Below are 20,068 nucleotides of genomic sequence, written 5' to 3'. Positions count from 1 at the left end.
AGCAAATTGTAGTGATATGGAAAAGGATCAGACACAGTTGCCCCTCTGCCTCAGTAAGCCAAATGCTGCTTCAAATACGGGAGAATCTGTTGCCACAATTAAAAGGATTTAAAGTATTTTCAGCCTGATATAGATTCATATCAATTTTTCATATTGTTGTTTCAGGTTAGTTCCATTCAGTTGGCAGTACTCCCTCCATCATGGCCTCTTAACTCTGTAAAAAGATGTGTTACAAAAGTTTCAGTGATAGCACCATCACTTGTTACATTCAATCACATTAATAACTTTACGCTGCCGCAATATTTTCTTTTACTATTGCTCTTAGTGCTCCATCATCAACAGGACATGTCTCATTGCCTCGCCTCTAACCATTATGACCAGTATGCAACACACCCAATGAGATCTTTGGCAAAGTTATGGATACAATGCACGAATTCCTTGAGATTCACATCAATGTTCTTTACCCTTTGTTGACACTTCAACTTTCTTAGTTGTTCTGTTCACTTGCAGGACAGGCGGTCGTTCCGTGACAGCTGTTTCCTTCACATAATGAGAGATGCCATAAGGACGAAGATGATAGATGAGATACTCGAGGACATACATGTGGTTGGGCGACACATAGTGGAACGAAACTGCACTGTCAGAACAGCATCCAAGACCCTGGAATAAAGAGAAACAAACAGGTGATAAAGCAAGTCATATATAAAAAGATAGGAACATAATGACAAGACAGTGTGGAAAGAGGTAGCAACAGACAGAGGAGACAGGGATAAACTTGAAAACACAATAGATGGCCTCTCTCCTCAAACTGATTTTTTTTTAAATTTGCTTTACGTTGCACTGACACATGATGATGGGATAGGGAAGGAAAGGAAGCAACTCTGGCTTCAATAATTAAGGTACAGCCCCAGCATTTGCCTGGCTACTGACAGTGGGGTTCGAACCCACCATCTCGCGAATACAAGCTTATAGCTACGCGATCCAAACCGCATGACCACTTGCTTGGTTCCTCAAACTGAGTTCTTGTAAACTCCTGCTGCACAGCTTCATCAGGAGGGCATGTTTCAGCATATATCCCTCATGATGAATGCTCAATCTTACTGTAGAAAGTGTACAGTAAGAAGAACAGATTTATTACGAGAGAGTGCTTCTATTAGAAGATGGCAGTGTATTAAGAGGCAAAGATTGCTGTTCTCCTTTTCAGTTTTCCCTGTTTCTTGTCCCCTTACTCTGTTACTTCTTCTTCTTCTTCTCCTCCTCCTCCTCCTCCTCCTCATCCTGACCTGTCATAGTCAGGAAAAAACAAGTGTCAAATCAAGTCAAATATAGAGAGGTAGAAACACGGAAAGGAACTCATCCTATTGTGTGCTCTTATCTCTCTATATTTGACTAGATCTGTCAGTCATTGTGTTTATTCCATTAAATGTTCCTAATATCACACACCTAAGGAAAAATCAGGAATTTTGGAAAAAGAAATAAGGAAGTAAGACACTTGCTGCTCAAATGCAGTAGCAAGTGATGACCCTTCAGAGAGGTGAAGCACTGAATTCAAGTAACAAACTCGAAAATAAGAGCTCCTTCTAAAATATCCTACATACAGCATTATCACACGAGAGTTTTTTAGGATATCAGTTTTAAAATGTGATCAAAGTTATAAAACCTATTGTGCTCTGTAGTGGGGAAAATAATTCAGTTAAAATGTAAAGAAATCAGTTATTAATATATTTGTTATTCCACTGTAAGAACAACATGTGTGTGTGTTTTTTTTTTTTTTTTTTTTTTTGATAAGGTGGTAATATTCAAGTTTAAAAACTTGATGTTTATTCCGTATTGAACCGAGAATCTAATGGAAACAAGAGAGGTCCACCTATTCAATACCATATAATGTTATAAGAAAAATTATCTGAGTAGGCTTTCTATAGATATTATATGAAAAGGAAGAGAGTGAACGAGTAATCGTTAGGTCCAAAAATTCAAACGATTATTATTCTCGGATCCCATCTACAGCGGGTACTACAGCTAGTAATATTATAAATGTCTCAAAAACAGTAGGATAAATAAATAAAGAAATAATTATAATAACTGTTACAGGGATTTCTATGGTCAGCAGAGGTAAGAAAGAATGTGGGGTGAATGGCTGGACAGTGAACAACTTCAGAGTATAAGTTACCCTCATAATGGTCGAGAAATTTTATTTCTTTCCTTTCAGATTAATTTTAAAATAAATTTTACCAATTAACAACAATCAATAAAGAGCATGAAATGAAATGGTGTATGGCTTTTAGTGCCGAGAGTATTCGAGGACATATTAGGCTCGCCAGGTGTAGGTCTCTTGATTTTATGCCCGTAGGCGACCTGCGCATCGTGATGGGGATGAAATGATGATGAAGACGACACATACAACCAGCCCCCGTACCAGCGGAATTAACCAATGGTGGTTAAAATTCCTGACCCTGCTGGGAATCGAACCCAGGACCCCTGTGACTAAAGGCCAGCACACTAACCGTTTAGCTACAGAGCAGTTAACGATATAACTGGAGCTGGTCAGCTCTGAATACATGAAATGGAGCTCATAAGCTCTAAACAGGTACAATATTAAGCATATGGTTTCAAACAAGTATAAATATCAGGGAAGGGAATTCCCATCTCTTCTCTAATGGACTAAAAAAGCATATTAGCTCTGTACTGGTACAATAAGAAGAGTGCAAATTTGTTTTTACAAAGATTACCCATTATTTAAATTGAATTACTTAGTGGAAAAGAGAGCATGTCTCTCTTCTTACATTTTCACTTAAACAGTCACCACCCGGTGACAGCACCAAGAATGCCCATATTGGGCAAAACAATGAATACCGTATAATCTCGAATACCACCTGCCACCGAATAAGACCCGCACCCTTTTGAAAGAACAAAGTTTTTAAAAAAAAGTGATGCCAAAATTATTTTCGATTATTTACTATTCCATGCTGTCAAAATCCACGAACACAGCAGCTGAACTTCGGGGCGCTGAATACGACCAGTTGGTGTCTGTGTGTGATTATCAGCTGCCATCCATTCTGTATAGAGCTGTTTCAAGGCTGCTTTAAATGGGCGGTTCACACAGATATCCAGCGGCTGTAGCATAGACTTCATCCCACCCGGAATGACTGCTAGGTCGGTTTTCCCATCCTTGATATGTTTCTTCACAGCGTCTGTTGTGTGGCCACGGTAACTGTTGACAATAGAGATGGGGAGATTCTGAATGAGTGATTCATAATGAACGAATCATTGCACTGAACGACTGAATCATGATTCAGCGAACGAAATGAATCGACTCGCTTGTGCATTGAAAGGTGAATCGACAGATGGCAGCCCCAACTCGTTCCTTGCGATTCATATCGCCAAATCGGGTACCCACCAGTTTTTAATCAATGACAACTTATGAACGACTCCGTTATTTTTTTATTTAACCTGAACTAAAAGTCCGGTTCACAAGTCCAATTCTCCAAAACTAACCTTACAGAAAAAAATATTTTTAAATAAGAAATTATCACGTCGTTTCAAGTCACACACTTCACGGAACTGTAATATACACTCAACTTCCAGCTCATTGCAAAATGTTAGGTTTACTTCAAGGTTCCCAATCCCGTTCTCGTGAACTACTCTGAACTAACGTGTGGAACATTGCCACAAAAATGTTCATATCTACTATAAATTTCAAATTCGATTGTCGTATGGTTTCGAATGGTAGCTACTTAAGTTTAGAAAGTATTAGTCGGACAGTTGTGTAGCTTTTCTAGACTATAACCTCTAAAAAGGAATGGTTCATCTGAGTCTATATGGTTTCGCTTTCGGCTCTCCGTCACGTGGTAATCGAATGAACGAATCAAATGAATGACTCAAATGAACAAATCATTTTAGTGAATCATTTCAAATCAATCGGTTCTTCTAAAGGAATCAGATTCCCCATCTCTAGTCGAGACCAAACAAGCTCTTTTGTCCCAATAATGCACCAGGGTGACGTTGCCAGACACACTTTACCCAGTCTTCTACAAGTGAACTGTCCATCCAGCCGGAGTTCTGAGATCTGACGATAACACCAGCGCGTAGTTTTTTAGGAAGCGTCTTTCGCTTGAGAACAATGTACGGCGGCAATTTGGTTCCGTCGGCGAGAATAAACAACATTACCGTACACCATTGTTTTTCATTACCACCTGTTCTAATGGTAACACTTTTCGCACCTTTAACATTCACAGTCCTGTCCACTGGCATTTCAAAGTTCTACGATCACCACTACATGTTAATAGCACTTTTTTTTTCTTTCTCCAATCGTGAATACACGACTCGTCAATATCGTATTTCCTACTGGCGGCACAATTTCCAATAATTTCGGCTTCCCAAACTACTTTCAGTTTCTCACTCGCAGTAAAAGATCGCAAACGCTTTGTGGAATTCATGTTAATACTCTGAGAACGTGCATGAGACTGACGCCAAGCGCGGAAGTAGCGTATACTGAGAGCGGAGAGAGCAGTTGCCAAGCCGCGACAGCGGTGATGCCCGATTTACGCGCATTCGGAAAGATAAATTTCCCAAAATTTTAAATAAGACCCGCACCCAATTTTGGAAGCGATATTTTCGAAAAAACAGTGCGGGTGGTACTCAAGATTATACGGTAATTTAAAGTCAAGTTTACCCTCAACAAACAAGTACATACAGAGGCATATGGCCCATACTACGTGGCCACTAAAAACGAAAAAGGGAATCTTTGCTAAAGGCTGGACTCAAAAAAGAATGGAGGCAGAAAACAACCACTCCAATGACTATAACAAAGAGAAAAACCTAAGCAGGCTTAAGGCCCAAAGACGCAGGGGCTAATCCCATGTTACAGAGTGACTAAAAGGGGAAGAACATTTAAGGCCAAGAACGGAATTTAGAATTTTAAGTTACAAAATTTTTGTCAACATTCAAATAGAATGGGAGGATTTCACGGGTAACCACTTGTGCTCGTTTAAATTTGATTAATTTCCCAGTAGGGAATACAATTCAAAGTCTGAAGACTGGCAGAAGGTCCTACATTTCTCAAAAATGAGAAAGTCTAACTATTACATTCTACACGAAAAATCGCTGAAGTCTCCCCTGCACTTCACACACTGAAACCATCACTTATTGAAATGTATTCTGCCATACTTTTTAATTTTGAGACCTCCTTCAGACCATGATCCCCACCTCCTCAGCTCCCATGGGAGCAGTTCTCCATCCTCCTTCAATATCCAAACAGTACCGCACTAGCTAAGACCTGGAGCCCGAAAATTGCTCCCCTTATAAAGGGAGGAAAGGAGAACCATCTACATTTTTACAATTCAAGGATATGATCGGGCGATCACAAGTTACAAAGCAAGTCCATGGTTGGCGAATAATTTCTAGTTTTCAATAGGCTGGTAGAATGAGAGGAGGTATCAGGGGTATAGTAGATAACTTTGGAAACACAAAATATAACATCAGCATTATGAAAGGTTGACCATGAACAGCAGTAAAACTTTCTCACAATTTTAGTTTGGCCACCAGAGTTCATTGCATAATCTACCTTAGAACCATCTAATGATGGGCGGTAAAACTCTGAGAACAGTTCAAAAGTTCTGAGTTGCTATAAGAGATGGCCACAGTAGAAAAGGCGCACAATACAAATAGGAAGGGAAGGTGTACCCCTGGTACAATAATCATCAAAAATTTCTCTTTTCCAACTTAAGCTGGGTTGGGGAATCTTTTCATCTTCTTCTATCCAAGCACCATCACTCTTCAACTGTGTTCCAGTCCAGTTTCCTTCTTATTCTGCTGTTCTTGAGAGAGTCCAACCACCTTAGTCTTGTCCTCCTTTATTTACGTAGGTGGTTTGAAAAGTTCTCGGAATGTACTAGAATTAAGTATCTTACCTCGGTGGAACTGCTTTTATTTTTCAACATAGTCTCCCTGTAGACTAATGCATTTGGTCCAGCGATGTTCCAATGCCTTGATCCCATCTCGAAAATGAGATTCCTCCAGGCCTGCAAAATACTTCTCCAATTCGGCTGTCAGTTCTTCCCTTGTAGAAAATCTCCGTCCACCGAGGAAAATTTTCAGCTTGGGGAATAGATGAAAGTCTGATGGTGCCAAATCAGGTGAATAAGGCAAATGTGGCAACAATTCGTACCCCAGTTCATGAAGTTTTGCCATGGCAATAACACTTGTGTGCGGCGGAGCACTGTCCTGATGAAAGATTACCTTTTTCTTTACCAAACCAGGCCTTGTTTCGCTTATCTTTTCCTGTAGTTGGTCTAGGAGGAGGTTTGCATAGTATTGCCCGTAATTGTTTGGCCAGTTAGGAAGATAATCTATCAGCAGAATGCCTTTTGCATCCCAGTAAACTGAGGTCATGACCTTTCCAGCTGAACGCACTGCCTTTGCTTTCTTTGGTGGTGGTGAATCAGCATGTTTCCACTGCTTTGACTGCTGTTTTGTCTCTGGGGTATAGTAGTGGACCCAAGTTTCATCTGTAGTCAAAAACCGGTGCAAAAAATTTTGTTGGTTGCACTGAAAACGGGCCAGACTTTGTTCGGACATTTCCAATCTGGTGTGTTTATTGTCCAATGTCAAGAGCCGCGGCACCCATCTTGCGGATAATTTTTTCATACCCAATTCTTCTGTTAAAATATAATATACCCATTCAGAAGACATCCCTACAGCTTCAGCAATCTCCCGCACTTTCAGTTGACGATCCTCCATGACTATTTTATGCACTTTTGCGATAAATTCTGGGGTCGTAACACTTTTTGGCCGTCCACTACGCGGATCATCATCCAAGCTCTCCCGACCAAATTTAAACTCGCTGGTCCACTTGGCAACAGTTGAAAATGAAGGAGCAGAGTCCCCCAGTGTGTTCTGAAAGTCAGCATGAATTTCCTTTGCTTTCATACCTTTCTTTACAAAGTATTTAATCACTGCTCGAATCTCAGTTTTTTCCATTGTCACAAATCACTACACGGGAACAATAACAAAGAGTCGTCACTACCACACTCCTGCAGCTAGAGCACTGACGTGCCACGTGTTCACTCACAAAGGGTGTGCGATTATTGCGCGGGAACATCGTTGCTCTAGCACTGACATCTAGCGGTGATTCCGATAACTTTTCAAACCGTCCTCGTAATCTTATCCTCTTGCATCCTCTTAACATGTCCAAATCATCTCAGTTTATTTCTCTCCATTCTGTCTGAAAGCTTTTCTACTCTTAACTTCCATCCTCTTATCCTAATTTCTTAGCCTGTCCTTTCTTGTCTGTCCTACCACACTTCTTAAAAATAGCATCTGATTGGTCTGGAGTTTACTCTCCTGTCCTGTCTTTTTGTGAGTGTCTGGGTCTTTGCTGCATATGTAAGTATGGGGCAATAATACATCATCTTCCAGACTGAAACAAGTGAATCAGAAACAGGACAGATCAAGAGCATCGAGAAATTTGAGACCCTACAGGAGAATGGACTAGCAAAAGCTGCAGTACAATATGCATTCATTACGATTAGTCAGAGATTCAGAAACCAAGTGTTGGATTACCAAACCTTCCCCAGGAGCAATGGTGGTCATTAAATGTCATCTGAAGAAATTGAAGAAAAGGAGGAATGCAACGAGATGGGCCCTAGACAAGTTGAAGGAAAAGAGAATGAGAGATTGTTTCAAGGGACATGTTGCACAAGGACTAAATGAAAATGTTGAAAGAAACACAAGAAGTGTCAGCACTGTATGAGGAATAGTTAACTACAAACAATATAGAGCATGTTCTCCATTTTCATACAAATTTATGAGAAATCTGACCTTAAAGTAAGGTCGGAATAAAGGGTTAGAGTTTACATGGAAGTGAAATAACTTACCTCCTTACTCTCATAATAAATGTACTTCCAGTACCAGAAGTTCTTGTTGACGTGACCTGGTATCAGGTGATGTTCTGGGACAAACGGGAAGAACCTCCCTCGTCCAAATGCATCACGAGAGTCCCCGGCCTTCACCCCAACATTCTCCAAGCACTTTCCTAGACAGAAACAAGCACACAGGTTGAGCTACACTAACTGTGTGGTGCTGTATTTTCACTCTTAAATCACATTAAGTCAAGAAATTCCTGGTGTGATCTTGTAAATAAAGTAGATTCTCCCTAATCCAGCCTTTAATAGCCTGGTCTCTCAGTAATCTGGCCACTAACCATGAAATTAAATAAACAGAGATGAGCTCATACACTGTTATGAAATGTCAACAGTTATTAGCTTGAGTGTCTAAATTGTTGCTTCAGTTACAGTACAGTATCATCGCTTCAACAAGAAAGCATGCTACGTTAAATATGAGGCAGAAATGGGAAATTTTAGATTACCTGGGCCAAGGTTCTTCAGCTTAGTTCTACAGATATCTTCCAAGAGAATATAATGAAACAACCAGATAAGTGCTTGAAAAGTGGTTACCTGACAAAGCACGCCATAAATGAACATGAATCATTACTGCAAATAGACTCTCAGGACATGTTTCATAGTGAGTGATTCTGCATATAGGAAACAAAAGGATTTTTCTTCCAATTTAAAATTTTCTTAAAAGTATTGACACAACACTGTAATACTGGATTTAATTAAGTACAGGAGCTATTCAACTACATTTCTCAGGCACTCCCAGTAATCCAGCACTCTCACTAATTTGGCACTCCTCTGGGCAAGGATTGGCCACTTTAACAAGAGTCTAGTGTAACTCATTATGTACCTTACACATTATTTGTACCCATCACCTTCAAAGCAGAAGGTTAGAGATCTCTTCACCTGTTATGACAGTATTTAGAGGTTGTAGTAAGTATGTAAAGGAGAGGGTGTATAAGTACCTGGTAAGACCAGTTAGAGTATGGCTCCTGTGTATAGGACCCTCCCAGGGCTACTTGATACAAGAATGGGAAAAAATTCAGAGGAAAGCAGCACGATTTATTCTCGGTGATTTTCAACTTAGAAGTAGTGTTACAAAAATGTTGCAAACTTTGGGCTGGGAAGACTTGGGAGTAAGGAGACAACTTCAATGTTCCAAGCTGTCAATGGAGAGATGGCTTAGAAAATGTTTAAGAAAAAGCTAGGTAAACAACTGACAGGGAATCTGCCACCTGGATGACAGCCCTAAACACAGATCATCGATGATTAACTGATTTGATTAAGTAGTCCCCTCTTGACTCCAGACATCTATTTCAGTGGCACAGCCATAATCAGAATAATTCCAGGAAGTCATTCTTGCATCATGTTCAAGAGAGAGCCAGTCCCCCAGTCTAGGGATAATGAGCCAACCTCATACCTGGAGGCCCCAGTTTGATTCTCAGTTGAATCTGAGGGGTCATTCAAGGTTCACTCTGTCTAAATTAGATCAACTGAGAAACATCTGATGGTGAGATAGTGGCTCCAGTGAAGGAAAGAGCCAAGGAAAGTGGCCAAGAGGATTCTTTACCCTGACCACGCATCACCTCATAATCTGGAGCCTTTTGAGCTGAGTAGAAGTCGCTTGATAGACCAAAGCCCATCAGGGCTACTGTGCTAGAGATTTTGTTGGTTGGTTTGTGTGTGTTCCAAACAGATTGTGATTCAGTTTTAATTTCCTCCACCCCTAAAGTTTTTGCCACTTCAGCAGCACTTTCAGCTTCTGAAATAGGAAGATGTTGCGGGGTGCAAGGCTGGGTGAATAGGGAGGACGTGATACCAGGATCATGTTGTCCTTGGCCAAAAACTGTTGTATTGGGAGAACAGTAATGGTGAATGAGCCATTAGTCATTTGACCATTGTTCAACTTGCTTTCTCCTCACATCTTCCCACAGACACTTTAGAATTTCAATGTACAAAACAGTATTAACTATGTGACCAGGTGGAACAAACTCCTTGTGAACAATAATTTAGTGAGGTTTTTGACTTTACACACTTCTTCAGTCGAGATGACTTGGGTTTTTCCAATGACTGCATTGTTTTTTTTATTTCCAGGTCATAGGTACAAATCCAGATTTCATCAGCTGTTATGATATTAGCAAGAAAGGTGGAGTCACTGGCAGTTTGTTCTTTGAGATCCAAGCAAATGTCAAGCCATTATTGCATTCTGTCAGCACTCAGTTGTCGGGGCACAAACATTGAAATCTTCAATTACAATTTTGTGGAAGGTATCATGATTAATTCCCACTAGTGCACTGGCTTTATCAGTGGCTCCTTGACTGTCTTCTATGGACAGTCTATGTATTTTTACAATCATGTCTTGCGTTGAAATAAACACTAGGTAATCAGAATATACTTCATCAACTGATGTTCTGCCCACCACACCACCTAAAGCACAAAAAGCCTTCAAATGTTTGGGAATGCCTCATAGCCTGCTCCCTAAAAGCCATTTTGAACATTTCATAACAATCTAAAGCTTGAAGCAAAATTTTATGCAAACACACTGTTCAAACAAAACCTCCCTTTCATAATTTGCAGCAAACACATAGTACTTAGTTACAAACACAAGCTAGTTTCCAGCAAACCGACTCGTCTTAGCATGGCAATATTGCTTTTGATGGGTGACTACAACAATAATGTCCCATACGAGCATGGGAATTGAATACTAGGTCTTGTACGTCCGTCCTAGAGGAACATTCAATTTTTAGTCTTAAATCTGTACTCAGAGGTTGAGAGTCACAACTCACAATTCTCATTCCTCACCGCCTGAAGTTTTTGTCACTTCAGCGGGAACGTCTCATAGCCAGAAAACTCCACACAACATAAATTTGTAGCATGGCTGTAAAAGCCTCAACTGCTATACTTCAGCAGCATTTTTCAGTTTCTGAAATAGGAAGATTTTCCAGGGTGCAACGCTGGGTGAATAGGGAGGACGTGATACCAGGATTACAACTTTATCACGTTGTTACTGGCACATAGTTAGGGCATTTTTAGATTAAGGTGTATATTCCTTTATTATATATACACATATATATCTTCATTATAGACTTTTCAGCATTCAGTCTGCAAGCATCTGTGAATTTACTAAAACGCCTCACAATCTTCTATCCATAACTAGAACTTGGCCTCGTTTAGTTCAATTATTCTTATCTTTAAATCATTAGAAACTGAGTCTAACCATTGTTGTCTTTGTTTCCCTTACTTATTCATTTTAACATAATATTTGTATAAATTTATTTATAATACATTACAAACCTGCTTATCTGAGGATATTGGGGCTGTGGATATCTTGGATAGCAAAAACCATGTTTAGCAATTAGTGATTAAGTCCACGATCACTTCCTTTCCACTCCTAGTCCTTTCCTATCCCATCATCACCATAAGACCTGTCTGTGTTTGCGCGACATAAAGCAGATTGGAAATATAATTGTATTTATGCAGATAACTCACCCATCTCGACGTCTTCAGCACCACCGTGATCTGGACGACACTTCTTCTTGTCGGTGAGCCCATTCTCGACCAAGAGGCGAACTGCCTCTCTGCTCAGGACGTAGCCGGCTCCCCCACTCATATAACCTTGTTTCACATATGGCTTGAAGCGGCATCCAAAATAAATTGGCTCATTTGACTTGTGGGCTGACAGCATGTAGCGAAGATTCTCAACGATAACGTAGCTGAAACCAAAAGACACCCTTCTCAGTGACTTGACTGGGCTAAATTTTAAAATAAAATATTCCCAGCCAAAGAAGAGGAAATATGATTCTCGAGTCCCTGATCTAGATATTTACTAATGCCCAAGTTGTTCAAATTGTAAAATTGCATAATTTATGTAATAGATTCAGTCAGATTCTTTCAGAGCTAGTACTATTCCTGAGTGCTCGGCTCCCTAGTCCTCACTAGATAGTACTTGATCAGCGTTGTATGCGGAGTTAGTAACAATGAAATGTGGAATGTGCTTTGACTGCCCTGACATCCTGTGGATTTACTACAAAGCTTTCAGTCTTGCCAACCTAGAGAGTTGTGTTCTGGCGTTAACAGCTTATTTCCAGTAGTACATTTGATGTGATTAAGTGAAATGGATAATCACTATGGCTGACCACCATCACCATCACCACCACCACCACCACCACCACCACCACGTACCACAGAAGCTGCAAATTCCTTCTCAGAAAAGTATGTGCACAACCTCGCACAGCGAAGGCAGAAAAATATTAGCCAACCTCGGCACTAAGTGAGTCCGGCCCCGCACTGTAGGGGGCAACGCATCCACCTGTCACCCGGCGGCCCCGGGTTCGATTCCCGGCCAGGTCAGGGTTTCTTTAATTGTAATGATTAATATCCCTGGCCTGGAGACTGGGTGTTTGTGACGTCCTTAACCTTCCTTTCCTCACACACAACATTCCACACTACCACCATTCCAATTACACGCAGATTCATATAATATGGTGCCAGTAGGGGCCAAAGATCCACATGGGTCGACGCCCCGAACAAATAGCATTAAAAAAAAGTGAGTTAGAGCTGATAGCCTCCTTCCCCGTAGTATATAAAATAATTCATCCACTGACCAAAATGCAAACAATGAATGAATGAATGAACGAACAAATATGAATTTAAAATAATCAGCAAATCCAATTCAAAATATTGAAATGATACTAAAATTCAAAAAGACGACAATGAACAATGATTATCAACTTAAAACAATCAGTGGATCCGACCTGCAATGCCCCACCCTCTCAGAAAAAAGAACTTAAAACAATGGCATACACTGAACAAGGGACTGCTTTCAAAGTAAAATTCTAAATCGATGATGTTTGTCATCTAAAGAGGTCCAAATGCAGGTTACTGGCCCCTCATAATGGTACTAATCATGGTAAAGTAGAACCATGGTGTTCGTCATGTAGCGGTGTTAATCACAAATAACGTAGACTCACGGTGTTCCTCATATAGTGGTACTACTCACAGGTAATGCAGGCCCATGTTGTTCCTTGCATAGTGGTACCAATCACAGGCAACGCCCAGACCCATGTTGTTCCTCACACAGTGGTACTAATCACAGGCAACACCCAGACCTGTGGTGTTCCTCGCGTAGTGGTACTAATCACAGGCAACACCCAGACCTGTGGTGTTCCTCGCGTAGTGGTACTAATCTCAGGCAATGTAAATCCATTGTGTTCCCCATATAGTGGTACTAATCATGGGTACTTTAAACCCATAGTGATGTACCCACGACGATACTAATCACAGACCCAAGATGTTCCTCACATAGTGGCAATAATCACAAGTAAAGTCAACCGATGGTGTTCCTCGCGTTATGGTACTAATCACAGGTAATCTTATGGCTCAAGATCCATCATCCCTTGGTCGCCCCTTTTAGTCGCCTCTTATGACGGGCAGGGGATACCGTGGGTGTATTCTTCATCTGCATCTCCCACCCACAGGGGGTGTATAAGCTGCCTTTGTGGATCAGTGGTAAAGTGTCAGCCTCTGGATCCCAAGATAGCAGGTTCAAACCCGGCAGAGGCAGTCAGATTTTTGAAGGGCGGAAAAAAGTCCATTCAACACTCCATGTCGTCAGCATGGAAAAGATCTCTGGTGACACATTTGGTGTTTACCAAACAAAATTCATTAAATCTCAGCCGCAGACACCCAAGAGAGTTTCGGTTTACTCAGTCTGCCATCTAGTAGGCCTAGAGTGAAACGGAACATCGAAATTGACGAGCAGACAGCCAGATGACGTCAAATTGAAATGTCTGCAAACATTATTATTATTATTATTATTATTATTATTATTATTATTATTATTATTATTATTATTAGGGGGTGTAGCTAAGAGGGAAGAGGAATACAGTATTACAAGGAATTTATGAGGTAGCGTATCAGTTTAGTACTGTATTTACCTGAACTCATTTTTGTCATTTTTTTTAAATAGATGGTTTTCTTTTCATGTAAAGATAAATTTGAACATTTTTCTCTCAGATGTAATTGAATGGCACTTGACTTCTTTGCATATAAAAACCATACATTTACATTATGCTGTCAGCATCATAGTTTTTATCAAAATATTGAAAGTTTCAAAAGCATGTCCTAGACTTTGAGACTCACGTATCATCATCTGCCTTCATGAACCAGTCTGCCTGTTGCAGGTGATGCCTGTAGACGTAGCGAAAAGCCTCTTTGGTCTTGGCCCACAGGTAGTCTCGGCCTTCCTTCACTGGCAACTGGATGGCCGGGAGAGTGGAATCTGTAACATGTGAAGAAAAATTTGGCATCCAGCTCAGGTTATCTGAAAAAAAAAAAAAGAAGAAGAAGAAGAAGAAGAAGAAGACAAGGGAGCCTTTAACAGTTGCAGCATTGTCCTATAAAGGAGGCTTACAATCGCGTCTCAAGAGCTCATTAGCCATCAATGTCTGGGAAATATGTGGTAACCCAACAGACGAGCCTATTGCCACACTGCGATGAAACACTGCAAGTTTTACAACTCAAAATGTCTACAGAGCTTGGATACTTCAAATATTAAAAAAAAAAAAAAAAAATCATAGGGTCTCTGTTTTCAGCGTCCAAACCTCCTGAAGTGGTGCCATCTAGGCAGCCTGCCTACCAATTTTGACATACTGACTGTGCTGCTACCTAGGAACAAAAGTATAATTCTATTAAATTAATTTTGTCGGGTAAGACTGCGGCACCTGACATCTCTAATGTGCTAACAATCACATGAGTGCCAAAATGTTACCAGCAGAAAAGTGCAGTGATTTTCTTGTCAAAGAGAAAGGATGCTTACAGTTAAAGCAGAGATATGATTTTAGTGAAAACTTGATCTTTGTTCTCTTGGCATGTCATAGTCCTTCACAAGTAGTCAAATCACAATACATCTTACTGCCTTCCCTTATTCCTCTCACCGTTAATGTGCCAAGAATAATTAATTCAGACAGTGAGATAATTCAGAAAACTGATGAATATAATTTCTTTGCCCCATAGCAATTTAATGCCGTGAGGCCATGCTTTTTAATCTGGTTGTGTAAAAACCAGAATTTGAAACAGAGCAACACTATCTTCACAAAGATGAAGGAGAATGTGAAAGATTCAAAGTCATCAAAGAAATGTTAAACAGCACAGAGAAAGCAAAGTTACTGAGCAAGTTGTCTGTGTGGTTCGGGACATGTAGCCACGAGATGCATTCGGGATATAGCGGTTTCAAAACCCCACTATCGGCAGCCCTGAAGATTGCTTTCTGCAATTTCCCATTTTCACATGAGGAAAACGCTGACGCTAAACCTTAATTCAAGCTAGAGATGCGTCCTTTCCCATCCTTACATCCCCGAAACCCTTTCATATGTTAGTGCGATGTTGAACCACTAGCAAAATATAATTATATACCCTATATATAGTAAAATCTGTCTGTAACAAACCCTCTTAAGTGGAAATGTTCCTCTGATGGAAAATTCTCGCAGTCCCTTGATTTGGACATAAAATGTAATGTAAACCACCCTGCATTATGCAGAAACTGTCAAATATGGAAACAGAAGCCAAAATATGTCATTGTTATTATTGTTCATGATTACTATTATGGCTAATATTCATACATCTGTTCACTTTCTGTAAATAATAATGATCAAATACTGGTACTTAATTAATGTAGTTCTATATATGTTCATGAGCGATGCTAGTAATGCCATTCCTTATTCAGCCAGTCCCTGCTATGAATGGTGTGAAAATGTTACTCATAGGGTCAGTTGGTGCATGCATTTTGGTGGGCTTGGAAGACTGATATATGATAGGAACTTCTGGCTCAAAGAGGAAAGCAACGGGAAACTATCTCCCTCCTCATTTCCCTTCAGTGATGCCTGGGCCACCTAAGACACCTAATGGTGGAGCTGTTGAGGATCCAACCAGCCTTCAAGCTGAGGACTGAACATACATGCATATGTTCATAGTGTTAAGGAATTTATTCTTATAATTGTTTGTATTTATTATTTCCGTAAAGGTTATGTAATAGAAATGAGTCTGTCACTGTCCATTTTAATTGGGAAAGTATTCATATTATGGAAATTAATTAATTAATTAATTAATTAATTAATTAATTAATTAAATTAATTAATTAATTAAATAAATTAAATTAAATAATTAAATAAATTAAATTAAATAATTAAATAATTAAAATAAAATAATAATAATTAAATAATTAATTAAATACATTCCAATCTTCCTATTAGATTGTTTTGCAATATTTTCACCATCCTATACATTCTAGATGGTCTGTGATCCAAGGGCAGGTAATGCAGATGGTACAATTCATGTGGTTCGGAAGTTCTCATTCCATGAAAAATAAGAATACGAAGAGGAGGAGGAGAAAGATATGGCACTGTGTTCAAAGAAGAAGCGACTGAGTGCAGACTGAAGACTTAACAAGATGATGTTAGAAGTTTAAAGAAGCTACAGAAATTTGGCGTATGATGGAATGATTCAGATACATTTGGTGTAATTTCTGAGGTTACAGTTTTAGTAGATATTCAGGTAATCAACAGTAAGACCACTAACATTCTGAAAAGTCCATTTGATCACCAAAGAATGTACCGTACCAGTACAAAAAATTATCAGCTTAATGTATTGTGGTAAAGTTTGACACATCTTCTAGTGCCTAGTGTGAATAAAAATAGACTGCACATTATTTTCTAGCACACCTTTAGTAGGCAGAAACTGTCTTAAAAGGGATTTTTCTCCTAGTTCCTTGTGATTCCATTGAAAGATAGATTTTACTGTGTATATTTGTATGTGACCCTTGAAAATGCTACGACTTTCACTGACCAAATGCTCACGTTATGTATCTCTCTCATTATCCTGATGATGAGTAAAAGTGCCTTTTGACGTGAAAAATTTCAAACTGGGGTCGGGAATCTCAGGCGGAAAATCGATGCAATAATTTTCGTGTAACATCTACATAAATATAAGTTTACTAAAAACAGCTTTGTTCAGTTTGACCGCCCATTTTATTGTACCGATTTCCTTCATTTCTGTCGTATTCTCTCTGGAATTATCTGCCAGTGAATCATTACGCAATAACAGGTCTCTAAGTTCGGTCAACTCTGAGTAATCCTAAAATCAAATCACTAAACGAAGCTCCAATAATTGCACGCAAAGGCTTACCCTAGCGTGCAATACCTTCTGTATTTAATGGGTTGCACACAGTTAAGGACAAATATCTTTACGTACAATATTGGGAAAGCTAAACTATTAATAACAACGGCAACTATAGGTAAACCTGCAATTTCAACCGACACATATGACTTAATACTGTCTGGAGAAAAATACTGTGGGAGTAAGACTCCCCCAGCACACCTGTCGGTGGAGTGGGGAGGGAACAACATGTGAAAATAATCTAAAATGACCTATATTTAGTGTCAAATCCACAGTTTTCAGGGTCGCTGAGATGAATAACAACATTAAGGGTGACATTCAGTCCAAGTTCAGCCACCATCGTCATAGGGGTTGAGAAGGGCTGAAGAAGAAAATGCCCAAAATACGAGAGAGAGAGAGAGAGAGAGAGAGAGAGAGAGAGGGGGGGGGGGGTATCAGCCCACAGGGCTAGTTTCGGCCACTACTCATCTCTGTAAAAATTATAGATATCTCCCTTGATCATTTACAAGTGTATAAAGGTTGTTATTCAAGACCAAGCAAGTTAAGACTGAACGTTACACAATACTTTGCTAATATTCTAAATTTATGGTATAATGTTTTGTGACGGGTGGACATGAGTGTCATCAAGTTTTTCATCACACAATGATTTTAATGTTTCCCATTTTTTAGAAGTGTTTGTATATTCCAACGTTTTATTTATGCCTATTTTTTAAATCTTTGTGGTTGAAACTAATCCCGTGGGCTAATACTGTGATGATAATGTAACTAATAATTGAGAAAATATATTTGTATGTGTCATTAGCCTTGTATTGAATAGGTCAATCCATTTTACCTAGCAATTATAACAACTGTCTATATAGATAATCATGAAATTTCTGTTGTATTTAAGCATCTCTCAATGAAACTTGGTACACAGATTCTCCTTCTCCTTCTTCTTCTTCTTCTTCTTCTTCTTCTTAATTGCTATCGACTCCTCTATTTGCAATACAGTCCAAAACAGAACTCCTCCATCTCATTCTAGGACATCCCCTACGCCTCTTTCCAGTCTCTGTATCCATGAATGTTCTCTTTGGTATTCTCTCTCCTGGCATTGTCATCATACGTCCAAACCATTTTAGCTTTGCTATATCAATCTCTTCTTGAAGTTTACACACTCCCACACTTCTCCTTATTTCCTCATTTCATTATCTTGTCTTGTCTTTCCCTGTATGCTCCTCAAGAACCTCATTTCAGCTGCTTGCATCTTACTTTGGTTCCGCTTAGTTAACGTCCCGGCTGCTGAAGCATGGGTCAGTATAGGTTTATAACAGGATGAGTATAAAACATTCTTGCACTTCATTGGCACATCTTTGTTCCATACAATGTCTCTCACACACAGGTAGAAACTTGCAGACTGGTGTTTTCTTAAATCTATTTCTCCATCCAAATTTCCATCTTGTGATATCACGCTTCCCAAAATATTTTAAAATGTTCACTACTTCACTACTATTTCCTATTTTTATCACTCCCCTGGATTTTCTGTTATCTCTTGTCATGATCAAAGTCTTACTTTTTGCAGTACTAATCTTCATTCCAAAATTTCTTATCTCCTCATTCCATAAATCAACTTGTCTCTGTACTTCCTCTTCATTATCTCCACAAACTACAATGTCATCAGCACTTTCATGTGCACTTCCATGGTTGGGGGGTTGGGAGGGAGTGACATGAAAAAATCATCAAGAACAACCGATATTAGTGTTGAATCCATACTTTTTGAAGTTGCTGAGATGAATAGCAGTTCCAAGTACAGCCACTATTGGCGTGTGTGTGAAGGGGTGGAAAAGAAAACATTCAAAATGACTAAGATTATGGATGTATGTCAGTATGAGTGTATGTTCCAGCATAGTTCTCAACCAAACTTCATACACATATGACTTACAATCTGGAGAAAAATACTGTCAGGTAAGACACCCCTACTGTTGGGGGTTGAGAGAGAATGACATGTAGAAATCACCAAAACTGACCAATATTAGTGTTGAATCAATACTTTTCAGGGTTACTGAGATGAATACTCTGGATGCTGTTTAAATGCAAGTTCAATCTCCATCAGCATGGGGAGGAGGTAAAAAGGGGTGAGAAAGAAAATGTCCAAAATGATCGGAGTGAGTGTTGAATCCACAGTTTTTGGGTTTGTCAGAGTGACTGGTGACAGTCTCTCTCTCTCTCTTTTTTTTTTTTTTTTGCTAGGGGGTTTACGTCGCACTGACACAGATAGGTCTTATGGCGACGATGGGATAGGAAAGGCTTAGGAGTTGGAAGGAAGCGGCCGTGGCCTTAATTAAGGTACAGCCCCAGCATTTGCCTGGTGTGAAAATGGGAAACCACGGAAAACCATTTTCAGGTCTGCCGATAGTGGGATTCGAACCTACTATCTCCCGGATGCAAGCTCACAGCCGCGCGCCTCTATGCGCACGGCCAACTCGCCCGGTGGTGACAGTCTCAATGACAGCTGTAATCGTGTACCTCATATCTATAGAGCGACATGAAAATATGAAGTGTTATTTATTTGAAGGGATCAACTACTTCCCAGAAAATATGGGCTTCAATAAGGACAAAGCTCCATGCAAAACAAAATAAACTAAAACTTCTAATGAAACATACAACTTTAAAACTACAAAATAGGTAGTTTGTATAATATCAATCAAAGGTTCACTCGACACATCCTTAAGAGGTAACACAAATCCTAAAATCAGGTAGCAGGTAGGGACCCTCTTCAGAGGCAGCCCTACCCAGGGCATGGCACACTGCCTATGTGAGTCCTAGAGCACACTGACCCGGTGTGTAACATCTGGTAAGAGTCCCAGTTCAGGGTTACTACTAAAGACCTCAATGGCATCTATGGCAGGGAAGGTTGACACAAGTGCGATAACAGGTATAACTTGAAAACAATGTTCTCTCACCCACGGGTAACTAATGCAGATATCAAGCTCGAATTATTATTATTATTATTATTATTATTATTATTA

The 20,068-nt window shown here is 39.7% G+C and overlaps 1 protein-coding gene across 2 annotated transcripts in view; it reads right to left on the bottom strand.

Moving 5' to 3' along the window:
- Nucleotides 1–281: 281 nt before the first annotated feature.
- LOC136873778 (glycoprotein-N-acetylgalactosamine 3-beta-galactosyltransferase 1) overlaps nt 282–20,068 on the bottom strand; it is a 245,919-nt gene continuing 226,132 nt past the window's right edge. For both annotated transcript variants that reach the window (XM_067146996.2, XM_068227566.1), the window contains 4 exons: nt 14,034–14,172; nt 11,382–11,605; nt 7,875–8,032; nt 282–660 (listed from right to left, as the gene is read on the bottom strand). In XM_067146996.2, coding sequence (XP_067003097.2) covers nt 451–660; nt 7,875–8,032; nt 11,382–11,605; nt 14,034–14,172 — 731 coding nt within the window. In that variant the 3' untranslated portion in view covers nt 282–450. The remainder of the gene's footprint in view (nt 661–7,874; nt 8,033–11,381; nt 11,606–14,033; nt 14,173–20,068) is intronic.

The sequence above is a fragment of the Anabrus simplex genome, chromosome 5 (genome assembly GCF_040414725.1).
Source record: "Anabrus simplex isolate iqAnaSimp1 chromosome 5, ASM4041472v1, whole genome shotgun sequence".
NCBI lineage: Eukaryota > Metazoa > Arthropoda > Insecta > Orthoptera > Tettigoniidae > Anabrus > Anabrus simplex.
The sequence above is the reverse complement of the archived record's forward strand: the minus strand, read 5'-3'. Positions and strand labels throughout refer to the sequence as shown.